Source organism: Phoenix dactylifera, chromosome 11 (genome assembly GCF_051530095.1).
Source record: "Phoenix dactylifera cultivar Ajwa chromosome 11, Ajwa_hap1_PhDact_Kaust_v1.1, whole genome shotgun sequence".
Classification (NCBI taxonomy): Eukaryota; Viridiplantae; Streptophyta; class Magnoliopsida; order Arecales; family Arecaceae; genus Phoenix; species Phoenix dactylifera.
Genome location: NC_143200.1, coordinates 12,458,693 through 12,473,283, shown reverse-complemented (window position 1 = coordinate 12,473,283; position 14,591 = coordinate 12,458,693). Strand labels below are relative to the sequence as shown.

Sequence of the window (14,591 nt, the reverse complement as noted above, 5' to 3'; positions counted from 1 at the left end):
CTCAAACTCCACCTTCATATTATTGTTCATGGTTGGCCAGACCACAATCACAAATAAACACAAATCTGATTTGAGAAATCACCTTGAAGGGAGATAAGCGGACTGCTTTCCTCTTGATGTCTTTCCTTCGTTTCTTCTTTCCTACGCCAAAACCTGGCTCTGATACCAATTGTTGGCGCTGTGGGGAAGCATGTGGATCCCTGATATCCGCTAACCTAGGATGTCCCCTAGGACGCCAGGCCGCGTGGGGAAAGAAGGAAGAAGAGATGAAGAATCACAATCACAAACTAGGGTTTTCGTGGAGAAGAAGAGGAAGAGGAGAGAACGTGGGAGAAAGTTTTCTGGCGGCTCTTATTTCTTCAGGAAATAATACAAGTGATAACCCTAAAACTGATTACATCAAGCCTTTATATAGGCTCTCAATTTTAGTCTAATCCCAAGCCAACTCAATCTCCCCCTAAGCCACATTAGAAAGCACTCAACCCAAGTCCATGACTTATATGCTCTCTTCCATTGAGTCTAAACCTAGCCCAAGAATGACTTAGACCCTTAGGAACATAAATCATGAAGTCCCTAAGCCAGTCAAAGATCAAAAATTCCCATCATTGATTGAATGCCACGCCTGGCACGGCGTTGGAGTCGACCCCTGCAGATCAGGGGTCGACCCCCTCACAGACAGGGGTCGACCCCTCCTTCACTGGGGTCGACCCCAAGGGTCGACCCCTTCCTGAAACGATAGAAAACAGCACTCTTTCGTCTCCCTGTGACTTCCTGGGGTCGACCCTTCCTTCACTGGGGTCGACCCCAGACTGTTAGGGGCCCCTGACTGTTAGGGGTCGACCCCACCTGAGATCGACAGAGAAGTGCTCTCTGTCGTCTCCCTATGACTTCTTGGGGTCGACCCTTCCTTCACTAGGGTCAACCCCAGCTCTTCATGGGTCGACCCTTCCTTCACTAGGGTCAACCCCAGCTCTTCATGGGTCGACCCCAGCTTTCCATGAGTCGACCCCAGCCTTGCAGAAACTGAATTTTGAGCTGGTTTTCCTTTGGATGCGCCACACATGAGCCTACATCCTAGATGGTCTAGGATTTCGTCCTCGATCTCTAAGCCTTCTAAATGGGAGGAACTACCTTCTTTAGATCCCATAATCCTCTGAAGGAAATCTAATCGGGCGTTGGCCTGGGTGGACACTGTGGTCAAGTCTTGGACAGCCTTTAGCAAGGCTTCAAAGTTGGGATCCATGGTAAGTTGGGATTCTAACTGGGAGACAACACGACCACTACGAACATGCATATAATGAGTGTGCAAAGTTGTGTGTGGCCCTACAATACTAAGACAGTGGTAGTTCCTAGACAGACCTAATGCATGAAAATGATGCCTAGAGCGCAATGTATATGCTCAATATAAACAGAAAGCTAATCCATAGCAAATGAAAACAAGAAGAGGATCACATAATAAATGCAAGAAAGTAATTGCAGTCAAATAGTGACAGTATTTCTGTGTTGCAGGGTATCATGGAGCCTCGAAGAACTTCCAAAGATTAGGCAGCCCTACAATTAATGACAAAAAGGGGCCACTACAAGGGTTTCTCAGGTTGTTTGAGGCATGTGTGTTGAATTCACAGTAGAAAAAATCAATAGAGCACACAAGAGTTCATCGATGCTGAATTTAGACGAATAAATAGATTTTTCATGAATATAGGGATCTGACCTGGGCTGGGGCGACAATCAGAAGCGCGGTCGCAGCAAGTGGGCTCATCAAATGGCTCAAATCGGGTCTGATCACAGCAACTCAACAGGCCTGATCTCGGCAACTCGTTGGGCCTTCGGTTTAGAAGAATGGGGCAAAGCCAGGTAAGGTGGTGGGCCTATCAGGCCTGCAATTGAAAAGAAGGGGTGGAAGTATGGATGGCCTGATGGACCTAATGGAAGTGGCGGGCGAGGGGTGCCAGATGGGCCTAAATAAAAGGGGAAGGGGCAGGCCTGCTAAGAGGTTATGGGGTGGGCCCGTGACGGTGTGAAGGGGGGTTTGTTGCTTGGTGTGGGCCTGATGAGAGGGGTGTGCAGTATGGGCCTAATGAGAGGGGGTGGGATTGGAAGGCGTGAGAGGGGGGGTGGGACCGAGTGTGGTGGTGGCGTGCAATAGTTTCACTGTCGAACCCTCAAAGAGACGAGAAGAGGAAGGGAGAGTTGGGGATGGGCGAGATGCCGTGATGAGTGATCGCAAAAGAAGAAGAGTAGAGGGAGAGGAGGGGAAAGGAGAAGAAGAGGAAGGAACCGGCAGCGGAGTTCGGCGACGGCCTAATGAATAGAAAAAGAGGGAGGGTTGTGTGCGGTGGAGGCTTTGAGGGAGGGTTGGGTGCGGTGGGTTCGACGCCTTAACCCTTTAAGGGGAAGGGAGAGAGTTTTGGGGAGGAGCGATAGGGTTCGGGGCGGCGAGCGAAGGGGGTTGTGTCCCTCCATCCAACACCGAAGATGGGGAGAACCGGCGTTAGTCACGCAGATCACAGCATCAGCAAATGCAACGAAGGCAGAAGCGACGCTGCAGTGGAGGTCTTGGGGAAGAAGGTGAGTAGTACTCTTTTTTTTCTTTCTTTCTTTTTTTTCTTTTTTTAAACTCAGATCCCGATAGGGTTCAGGTTAATGGGCACAACCCGCTCCGGTAACCCATTACGCGCCCGATACAGATTTTTTTTAAATCAAACCCAAAAGGATTCAGGCTAACGGGCACAACCCGACCCGATAAACCATTACGTACCTCTTTGTGGGTTGTTGCAGGTGGTTACGCCGGCTTCCGCAGCAACTGGCACGTGGGGCGCGGCGGCGGTTGAGGACGATGGGGCGCTCGGAGAGGGACAACGGTGTTCCTCTTCTCGGATCCGAACGACGGACGCCGCTAGGGGAAGGGTTTTCCCCTTCCTTTCATCGGGAGCCACCGCAGGAACCCGGGAACACAGGAGGCGTCGCGTCCAGTCGCCGACCGCCTCAGGGGTTCCTGTTTCCTTCTCGTGCACCGTCGGAAGGAGAGGATGCACACAAGGTTTGGGGACTTCAGCTCGAAAAAAGAATCGGGACCGTTTCTCGGTTGGGGAAGGAGATGCCCAACGCTTTCCTCGTGTGAAGCCTGAGCCCACGAGAAAGCTAAGGCCCACAGCAACTCAAAAGTTTTTTTTTGTGAAGCCGAGCTCTGATACCAATGCTGATGCTGGACAGCAAGGAAAGAGAAGAAATCACACCTAGCCCTGCTCGGGATTTCACATCAGAGCTAAAAGAAAGAATCATAATTTTATTCATAGCATACCTTAAACGGTGTACAGTCCAACATATTTATAAGACCCTGAAAATGCTAAAGACCCCTAAAAGAAACTAAACTCACAAAGACCCTAAGAGATGACAAAATACCAAAATAAATCCTAAAGACTGTCAAATAACAAAATACCCTAATAAGCCCAAATAACATAAAATCACCCCATGGCTGGACCATCCTCCTACAGCGACCATAGACCCGAGTGAAATAAAATCAAATTGGCTGGACCATCCTCCTACGGCGACCATAGACCCGAGTGAAATAAAATCAAACTGATTGGAGTATTGGACTATCCTCCTACGACGACCGTAGACCTGAGTGACAGATGATCTGGCACTGGTGTCCGCATCAGCTGGATATGGTTGTGGCTAATAGGCACAACCATAGATGATGATGTAATTAAAAGGTTTTAATTTTACTTCCAATGGCATCCACAAAAAAACAAACAATAAAATTTTTTGCTTCATATTGAAAGGGCCAAAGTTTTGTTGGCAACTATACAAAATAACAAAGTTGTGCTTGAGATAACATTCTCCGTTCATTGCATGAAATGTTCCCAAGTTGGTGAGATGAATGTTTGTGCTCATACATGAGGTGCACATAATGCATGCAAGTATGCATGTGTGTGTGAGAGAGAAAAAAAGCATAAATTATGCCCAAAAAGGCTAATTCATATAATTTATCATTTACTGAACTACTTTAATCCATTTGTAAGTTGGAAAATTGTGATGGCCCGATCAAGGTCTGGTCCACTTAACCGGCCTAACTTGGCTTGGCCAAGCCCAAGCTTCCATCGAAAAAGAAAAAAAAAGAAGCGATTGAAACAGGGGATCACGATCCCTTATTCCAAGCAGCCTAAACGGCCACCGTTGAGGTGTGGCCGAGGGAGGCGCAGCCGGTGCAAACGGCCGCCAGCCATTGGAGACTGTTGCAACTGGCGAACAGTCGGCCGGTGCCGCTGTTCGTCCGAGTTTATCCCTCTCCTACGGCTTGTATATAAACCCCTCTTCTCCTCGATCGATCTATCGCCACTCACCACCCCGCCTTCTCCCTCCCTCCTAGGGGTGGCAATCGGGTCGGGTCAAGCATAAACAGGTCGGGTCAAATACAGGTCGGATTAGAAAACCATAAATCTGAACCCGACCTGTTTATTAAACGGGTCAGGAATTGCAAACCTGAATCTGACCTGTTTATTAAACAGGTAACCCGATCCGACCCGTTTAACCTGTTTAATAAACAGGTAACCTGTTTATCCAACCCGACCCGACCTGTTTAGACCTGTTTAACCTGTTTAGACCTGTTTAACATGTTTAACCCGTTTAACCCGTTTAACCTGTCCAACAGTTAAACGGGTTAAACGGTTTAAACGGATCAGACATTTAAAACCCGTATCCGATCCAATTAATAAACAGGTTAAATGGGTCGACCTGTTTACGACCCGAACCTGTTTAGGCCAAACCCAAACCTGTTTATGGCGGGTCGAACACGGATCGGGTTGGCGGGTCGGGTCATATTTTGCCACCCCTACTCCCTCCTTCCTCCCTGGTGGCCAGCATGCCACCCCGATCGACCGTCACCACCCAAAACCTCCTTCCTTCTCTCTTTAGATCTTGGTTGCTTTCCTCCTCTATTCCGAGAACTATCTCCTCTCTCATCGGGATACGCCGGAAATCGCCACCGCCGGCCGAAGAACACCTCCTCCACCCCTTGTCAATGAGTCCTCTTCCCCCGTCGAAGCTCCCTTGGGCCATGGGGGTTGCCACCAAGGCAGCTGGGGGCGCTGCCCCTCTCCCTTTCTTTCTCTATTTTGGCAGAAAACATCCCTTTCCTCGGCCAACACCGCCGCTCTCCACCACCCGCCATCGCCGCCTCCGACTGCCGCCTTATCAAACCGCCCTGATCAGCCAAGTCCTCCTTCATTTGTTCATAAGGTTGAGGATTTAGGTCTTAGTAGAAGAAAGAAAAAGAAAAGTTGAGAGAAAGCCAATCCCTCTCTCTAATCTCCCTGTTTCTCTTTCTTTGATTTCTTCTCCCTCTCCTTGTCTTATGAGCCCTATAGGAGGGTCTTGGCCTCCTCAATGAACATCTGGTCGACCATTGGTAAAAAGGGATCTTGAATCTTGCTTGTTGTTGTGCAGTGTGTTGGCCCTCACCTTGATCCTTGCCGAGCAACACTGGACTTTATCATCACTAATATCTATTATGTTACCTGTACTCTAGTCTGATTCTTATTTCATGAGTTGATCCGAGTAAGTGGTAGAAGGGATTTGAGGGACCTAGAGATAGACCCTTGGTGGACGCCGAGTCTAGGTTACTAGTCCACTGTTTGATTTTTTTGTAATAATCGAGTTTGATTTTGTAGGAGGAGAGTCATCTGCAGAAGAAAGTTCTGATCAGGGTACTCTACACCCCAGCTCGTAGATCGTGAAGTAGGTCAGTGATTGCTATGTTTAATCGATCTTCAATAGAGGTAAGAATCTCTATACTTGGTCACCAATATAAATATATATACATGTTTATTGATTTGTACCGTTGGATTTGCATCATAAGATTTAAAGCGTAAGATTTGCATCGAGATATTTACATCGATAGATTTGGTTTGGTGTGTGATAGTATGTGGACAAAGATATCTTGAATTTGAGAGAAATGCACTGTGTAAGTGAAAACTAATTTGACAAGAGTAAAATGTAAATCAGACGGATAAAATATAACTTGAACCAACCTCGTCATGAGATAGCCTCCACGAGCTTATGCGTAGGATAGCCTCTACGGGCTTACACGTGGAATAGCCTCCACGAGTTTATGCATGGGATAGCCTCCACGGCAAGGTACGGACCGGTTCAGCCCGTACCGTACCAGTGCCGCCCGTGACCGGTACAGTACAGCCTTTGAAAATGGTTCGCACTCGTAGGGAGAAGAAGAGGAAGAAGAGAAAAGAAGAGGAAGAAAGAGGAAGAAAGAGGAAGAAAGAAGAGGAAGAAGAAGAGAGAGGAGAAGAAGAGAAAAAAAGTACCGGTTCGCAGTTCGCGGATTACCCCCCTCCTGATCAGTTCCTTATTTCCTTCCTTGCTCGCAGGAGAAAGGGGCAAGAGAGGAGAAGAAAGGAGGAGAGCGGAGAAGGCGAGAAGGAGAGAAGGTTCGGGAAGGAGGAAGAGAAGGACAAGAAAAAGGAAAAAAAAAAGAAAAAAAAGTCCGCACGCGATACCCCGCGCTAGGAACCGCGCCCGCGTGGGCACGCTACCCCGCGCGGGATGCCCTACGTGGGCCATTTAACGCGAACCTCTGTGCGCGTGTCCGCACGTTGGCTTTTTTTTTTCCTTGGCCGCGCGTCCGCTCCATCGATTTTTCTTGGCTGATTCGGCACCGGTTGAAACCGGTGCCAAACCGGTACCGGTGCCAACCGGTACGTCGATACGGTCGATATGGCAGACCTTGCTCCACGGATTTACACGAACGATTTTGTTTAGCAGTCTTGGACTGGGTCATGATCTTGGTTTGCCCAAAACCAAAAAAATATTGCTATGAAATTTGAAAATCAAGTTAATGAGAAACGAATGGCATGACATAAAAAATTGTTGGTTAAATTTGAGATATATATATGTATATATATATATATATGCTTTTTTGATAAGATGGGCTTATGTGCATGTTATTTGTATGAGCTTTCCGAGTAATAATATAGTATTCATTTTATCCAATATTATTCATTGATTATTTTCTTATTACTTATGGTGTAGCGATTCGAAATTCTTACTGGGCTGGAAAAGCTCATATTCTTCTTTGTATTTTTTTCAGTCACAAAAAGTATAGTTTCGGGTAGGAGGGACGTTGAGTTTGCACAACTAGTAGTTAGTTAGCTAGTTATCTCCTTTATTTTGCTGATATCGATGGACATCTGAAACTTTGTAATTAAACTAGTTGATTATTTGAGGTTAGTGGTTTTATTGGATTGATTTGATTTTATTTGTTGGTATTTATGTGGATATTGTTCATCTGTCCTAGCATATTTCCTAGGGCCCTGCCCTAGGGAGTGTGCGGCCATGTCACGTGGCCGACTCGAGTGGCGGGTTCGAGGCATGACAGAAATTAACATCATTTGTGAAGATCATGATACACATAAAATATATGTACGTTAAAACTTAGCATATCAATTCATTTGGGAGCTATGGAGCTCAAATAATCAAAAAGAAAAGTTTAAGAAGAGATAAGGTAGAAGTCCACAACTCCATGAGAAATAAATAGAGATTCAGTTAGGGAAAGAAAAATAATATATTCAAAAGGCTCCTTTCATACTCACAAGAAGCTTTTTCCACTCACGGACAGCTTCAAGACCTACATACTTCTCAAGGTCCTGTAAGAAATCACTTAGAAGAAATTAGTGCATGCTAAAGACATAATGTTACCAAGAGTAAAACTATAGGAGTTCAAGTATGATTAAGCAAAACTTATCACCAAGAAATTTATCATAGGAAGCTTCATTCGAAGAAAAAAAATTAAAGCATACTTTCTAAATCATAAACTTATCTTCTTTCATTGGAAGGCCAAGTTCATTGGATACAAATAATTTTACTGAATGAACAATGGCAAGCCTTCCATGCTAGTTTGTAAAATTATTTAAAAAAGAAGAAAACAATGCCTCAGAATTGGCAAGAAGCTGATAAATTGATTAGCGAACATATCATAGGTATTAGTTTACTTTGGTCAAAGCTGTTACTTCATCCTATTTGTTTGATAGTCAAACTAATAAAATTAAGCACAAATCATCAAAAACATAGACAAGTGGGTTGAAATTAAGTAATACTTACCACTTGCCACAGTATTAATATATACTACAATATATCACAATATGCTCTGTTTTAATCACTTCTAAGAACTTTAGGATGTATAGCTACTACGGTTCATACTCATACATTCTACGAGATGAGCTAGCTATGAATGCTAGCTCCCAAATTTTTCTGAAAGTCCAAATGTCCAATATTTTACTGGTATGCCTATATATGCATAAATTATTTTTTCATTATTTGGATCATTTAAAGTCTTACAGTCCAGAATTCTAGAAAGGACTGCTAGATATATAACAAGATGGCACTTTATCTTCTCTGCTTAACTGCCTCTTTATTCATTCATCTCCATCTTTTGCTTACACAAATGACCTAAAGCTAGTGTATATAGTCATATTTTCAAAATTAGATTTAAAAACAACATATAACAGGCTAATCTATACATAAAATGACACATACTAAAGTACATAAATATGCACATGCATGTGTAAGCAAGCAAGAAATAGAGAGAGAGGAGCGATAGAGAGAGATGGGCTGGGCTATACACTTTGTTTGAGAACTTTTGCAATGGAACTAGTGATTTTTCAGCTATAGATGTGCTCAGAAAGTAATTAACATTTCTCATAAAATTTTCCCCCCTCTTTTGCTCCTTTTGTTATCTATGCTCATGAATTTTAATCCATTTAATAACTTCCATTTATTATCCAGATTTGTATGTTTTCGCCTTAACTTGGAACAATACAACCACATACTGCATCTACGTTATTCCTAACACTTAAAGTCTTAAACTACTCCCATGGTGATTCTTCTATTTTATATGTCAAATTAGTCATTTTCACTTCATTGCACAATGTATGCTATATAACATAAACCTAAATTTCATGCTAGCATTCTAGAGTAAGCAAAAGTAAATTTCGGCATATGCAATGCACATGGCAGAGCTGAAAAGGAGAATTTGATGGATGGTTGTGATCCCATGTATCGAGATTATTTACAGTAGATTTCATAAATATAACCTCATCATTAGTTTGTATACATAATACACATTTCTAACCATTTACTAAACATGCATGTTCTTTTTTTTTCTTTTTTTTTTTGGGGGGGGGGGGGGGGGGGGGTGCGGCGGGTGGGGGGATTTACTAGCAAAAGGGCTCTTGTAATGAAATGTAGAGATCGTTGGCTCTTGTTAGACTTGCATATCTCGCTAATACTTGCAAGAGAAATGGGAAGTTAAGCTAGCCCAAAGGAGTCTGCATTCTATTCTATATTTTATACATAATTGACGGGCGATATATTATTTAGACACCAGACAAAGTCCAAATTAACACCATTTTATGGAGGCTACTCAACGCCATTTCCCATAACATTTTGCTTTCTTACATTTGCATATAAATCATTTTAGATGGTTATATTTATGACAAACACAATTTTTTGCTCAAAATATCATCTTTAATCATCTATTAGGATTAACCTAGGATGTTGGCATAATCTCAAATGCAAAGAACTATTCAATAATGACTTTGTCTGATAGAGGAAAGTGTGACACCCTATAACAACTCAAGACCTCACCCAAAAAGGCTAGCCAGCAGGTATTACTTAGGATTCTTGGTCCTGTTTAAATACCCAATATCTATCTAGTGCGTAGCCGATATGGGACTAATACATGTCCGCATGAGTCATCACACACCCAATCTTATGTCACTATGTAAAATTCCTCTATCATAAATCATATTTGGCCTAATTCGCCTAAATAATATCATCCATATACTAAACACATGCCCACATGGGTCCTCACATACTCCTCTGATTTGAGCCCTAGCATCCTTATCATGCTAAAAATCTAAATCCAATCACAAACACCACTATTAGCACGTGGTCAACCCCAATGGACCTATTTGAGTCCATAAAGACTATCAGCTGAGTTCACAAAAATTTTATTTGTAACAACATAAGACCTGACCTAAAAGGCTAGCTAGAAAGTATTATGTAGGTCCCTTAGCTTTGTATAAGTACCCAAGATCTATTCAGTGTATAGCCGATATGGGACTACTACATGCCCGTATGAGTCCTCACACACCCAATCTTATGTCACTATGTAAAATTCCTCTGTGATAATTCATATTTTGGCCTAATTCACCTAAATAATATCATCCATATACTACTCCCCCCATCCCCCACCTCCAACCACCACCTCTCTCCTTCATAAAAAAGGACCACCTAACTCATATGCTTACACTCATACACACAACACACACCGTAAGAAGAAAACCTATAATCTATTTTATATGGCAGATGACACTTCCATTTCTTACATGACATGCAGATCTACATGGTGCAGTTGTAGATTGAATGGGATTTTTCCAATAAATGATATCTAAATCCTGGAAAAAGACACAAAGAATAAATCTTGTAACAATCATAACATATGCATGCATGCATATATACAAATATACACACATAGAACAAAATATATATATATATATATAATCTATTTTATACAGCAGATGATGCTTCCATTTCTTACGTGATCTGCAGATCTACATGTTGCAATTATAGACTGAACAAGGTCTTTCTAATAATGATTTCTGAATCTTGGAAACGGACACAAAGAAAATTATTGTAGCAATCATTACATAAATTGTGTTATCCTACAGCTCAGCTTATATCAGGAATAAATGTTGCTAAAGTTTTCTCACATAATTCTATATTGTTTACAGCCAGTAGAAGATTGAAAAAATTACCATAAAAGAGGGGGGAGTGCTAAGCTTTGGATGAGCTTCTCTTTTGAGAAAATAAAAGGCAATAAGGTGAAGAACATTGAGTACTGCACTATCACCTTGAGAAACTCTGTGGGGCCTATTCGTGACAAGAACTCGCCTTCAGGTATGTACACCATCCATGAGTCATAGGATGCACACGGAACTGACTCACCCAATGCATCAAGAACCTAAGATTCATGAGAAAAATATCATTTTCAAATGGAAGATAAGTTATAGATTCATTACGCAAGACAGAATCCAGAAACTGTCCAACAGCAATGTCCTAACAAAGACGGTGGTACAAAATGAACATGCAATTCATATAACATTTGAGTTCAGAGATGAGCAAGAAAGAAAGCACACCGATAAAATAATTGAAAAATGCCCAAAAAATATTGATTCATAAAGAAAACATGTTCTAAAATAAATAAATAAAAGGATATCATGGACATATATGATAATTTGAATAATTTTTTGTCAAATAATATCTTATAAATACTATATATATAGCACTCTTGGCCTTATGCATTGTTCTGATAGCACATGCTAAGTCATGAATATCCTGCTTTTCCATTATTTAATTTCTCCATGCCTAATGTTTAGAATGTGCCATATCAATTATTTTCCATCAACTAATTTTGTTTTACAAGTCAAATGAGACAGCTTTTCTCCAGATATACAAAGCCATTCAGTTGCTAGATTGGCGGTGTCCTTTGATAACTTCTTATTTCAATTTTTTCAATAAATTAATATGTTTAACCACCATCCATTGATCACCTGTGCAAGAGGATTAGCCTGGGGACCTCTTGACTGAAATCCAGAAAACAGAGATGGGCCTGAGTCAAATTTGTAACCCTTTATTTCAAATGAATGAGCAGCACCTCCAGGAAGATCATGACTTTCTAACACAAGAACATTCTGCCCGTATCTAGCTAAAAGTCCAGCACAACATAGTCCACCAATACCACTTCCAATGACAACAACATCAGCTTCCAGCTTCCCTGGACAATATATGACAATTAGACAAATGAAATTGCTAGAGGCCTGCCAGAGTAAAAATTTAATATGTATGATCTTACAAGAAGTTTGTGCCAAAAAGGGGAAAATCATTAAGGCTCTCCTTTATAAGGTAAAAATCTTTATCTTGCACCCCGGATAATATTTGATTGCAATACAAGAAAATAAATTCTCAAAACTAATCAAAATAATAATTTAAGAGACTGCAGCAAGAGAGTGAGAGCGAGCAAGCGAACGAGAGAGAGGGAGAGGGAGGGGGGTGAGAGAGAGAGAGAGAGAGTTATGCTAGAACCCTCCCTAGTATATAAGTTGAGCTAGAATTCTGGTGTGAAAAATTGAGAGCAAATTCTTAGAGCACAAAATACATAATGAACCATCTTTTTCATTGCGAATCACAATCTTAAAAAAGGCTTGATAAATAAAAAATCTGATGCTTTGCACGTTTCAACTTAAGCATCAAGTATCAGAAATTGGAAAAGTGTGGATAAAACCAGGTCTCAAAATGCACAATGGACCAAGTAAATTGAGACACCAGAACATTGATCATGAATCATGATCTTTACATTTTTGAACACATGGTACTCAAAATTCAGTAGTTTTGGATACCTTTAAACCATAAAGGAAACCAAATAATAGTACTTTCTCATTAATCCACACTTTTCATTCTATAATAGTACCTTCTCATTAATTATTGGGAAAAAAGGCAATAGATCTGTGATCTTTATTTTAGGTGCATGCAAGTAATGAATCTATACTTAACTTGAGGATAGAACGAGGATACCATGCAAGTGCCTAAGAAGGTATCTACCTTTGAACTAATGTATTTTTAAAAGATAAGGAGAAAAGGAATCCAACCAGTATGATTAACAATATATTTGGGTAAATGTCCCAAACTCAACATTAACATTGGAGAAAAGATAAGTAACTCAGTGAAAATTAATGTGTCATCTATAGGCATTGGATGCTTACAAAGAAAGTGAACAATAAGTACAGAGGGATGAGTGAGCAGGAAGTAGCGAGGTGCAAAGGAGCCTTGATGAGCTTAGATACTCGCAATAGTTCCTATCAGTTGGACTCGATGCAACACCTAAAATTGCTTTCCGTAAGAAAATTGGCGTATGGTTGCCAAATAAGAAATAAAGGAAGTTTGTTGGTTGAGAAGTCTTCTTGTTGGTATGGTCGTCCAACATGAAGCCAATTTTCATTGCAATGCCCATGCAAGCACTAATTCTTGGCATGGCTGAATAGGTAATTTCTGTGATGGCTGGCCCTCTGTGTTTCCTCCCCCCTTCCATGGAACAGTCCGGCAGATCTCGAGTCTCTGAAGGATGTGTTTATATCAAAAATAAAGAAGCTCCTTCTTTTATGTGCAATAAGATGACAGGGGTAATTTATGCTTAGACTCAATAAATATCTGCCAAGGTTGAAGAGATATCCTGGGAGGTGCATTCATAAAGGCATTTGTAAAATACTGAACGGTGAAAATATCTAGTCAAGTTTGGGTTGCTGTAGTAGCACTTCGACTCTCAGACTCTATAGGATAAGAACAAGGCATGACACTTCCTAGGAAGGCAATAGTGCATGTAACCATATTATTGACATTTTAACAGCTTACAAAAACTCTCTCGGATGAAATGTTCCTAACTTGACTCTTGTCTTGCATCCATAGAATGGTATGACCTGGGAACACTGTACCATTAGTAGTACAAATTAAAGGCAATCTTGCCCTTGATCTTCATTGTTCTATAAACCTGCACTCTTTCATCCATAGACTAATCATGGAAGAAGTAAACATGTAATTGGATTGATTGTATAATACTACTACTATTATAATCTAAAAAGAGAAAAATGAGGCATGCCAGATGTGACCTTGACAAGGGTTTTGGTTCTGTTCATCCCCCATCCCTCCACCCCCCAACGAAAAAAGAAAGGAAAAGAAAAAGAAAAAGAAAGAAAGAGGAGCTGCATATAACCAACATTTTGATATGAATGGTTTGTTGTATGCCCAATGACCACTGTAATCAACTTTTCATTAAGTATAAAAGTGACAGCAAATTTCTCTGCAAAAAGTAATCCCCTTCATCTATAGTCCTGGCTAAATAATTCTCTTTTTCTCCAGCCTTCACCACATCTAATGATGTTCCTTCCCAGTTCTCTTCCAGAAAATACTCTCAGTTTCCATCTCCATCACAGGAACAAATAATTACATTAGGATAAAGCTTACGTAGACATATAAAAGCCTACAAATACTGAAACATTCTTTAGAAAAGGCAAAAAAAAAAAGGAAAAAAAAAACCCTAAAAATTAAGAAGATCGCTTCCAAGAGGACCCAACCAATTCCACTAAATCCACACTCACGAGGTCCAGAACAACAAGTGATGATGCTCCCTTTTTTTATTAAAATGACAGTTATGCGAAGAAGATCACCTGGGAATGGATTCTTTTCTTTTACAGGGGGTTGAACGTTGGTCGGGCGCGGCTCTTGCACGTTCGAGCTTCGCGCCAAAACTGCCGCCCTCCTTTCCCGCCCGAATTTGAATTGGGAACTGAGGGCGTTGGCGGGCAACAAAGGGAACCCGCGGAGGCCGAAAGCCGTGGCCATGGCAGAAGAGAGGGATGGAGAAAAGAGAAGCGAGAGAAAGAGCTACCGTGTATGGGATATAAGGGAGAAAGAGGGAACGAGACGACATGGCATCAGGTTAGCCACGTCGCTGGCACCGCTCGGCA

At 41.6% G+C, this 14,591-nt stretch overlaps 1 protein-coding gene across 3 annotated transcripts in view; it reads right to left on the bottom strand.

Moving 5' to 3' along the window:
- Positions 1–14,591, bottom strand: part of LOC120105898 (FAD/NAD(P)-binding oxidoreductase family protein) — a 28,655-nt gene extending 14,064 nt beyond the window's left edge. The window contains exons 1-4 of one of the 3 annotated variants that reach the window (XM_088706829.2): positions 14,292–14,591; positions 11,625–11,848; positions 10,925–11,035; positions 7,605–7,658 (exon numbers count right to left, since the gene is read on the bottom strand). In XM_088706829.2, the coding sequence (XP_088562955.1) occupies positions 7,605–7,658; positions 10,925–11,035; positions 11,625–11,848; positions 14,292–14,466 (564 nt within the window). In that variant the 5' untranslated portion in view covers positions 14,467–14,591. Of the gene's footprint in view, positions 1–7,604; positions 7,659–10,829; positions 11,036–11,624; positions 11,849–14,291 lie in introns of those variants that run through there. The other 2 variants (XM_088706827.2, XM_039122310.3) reach the window with 2 other exon arrangements.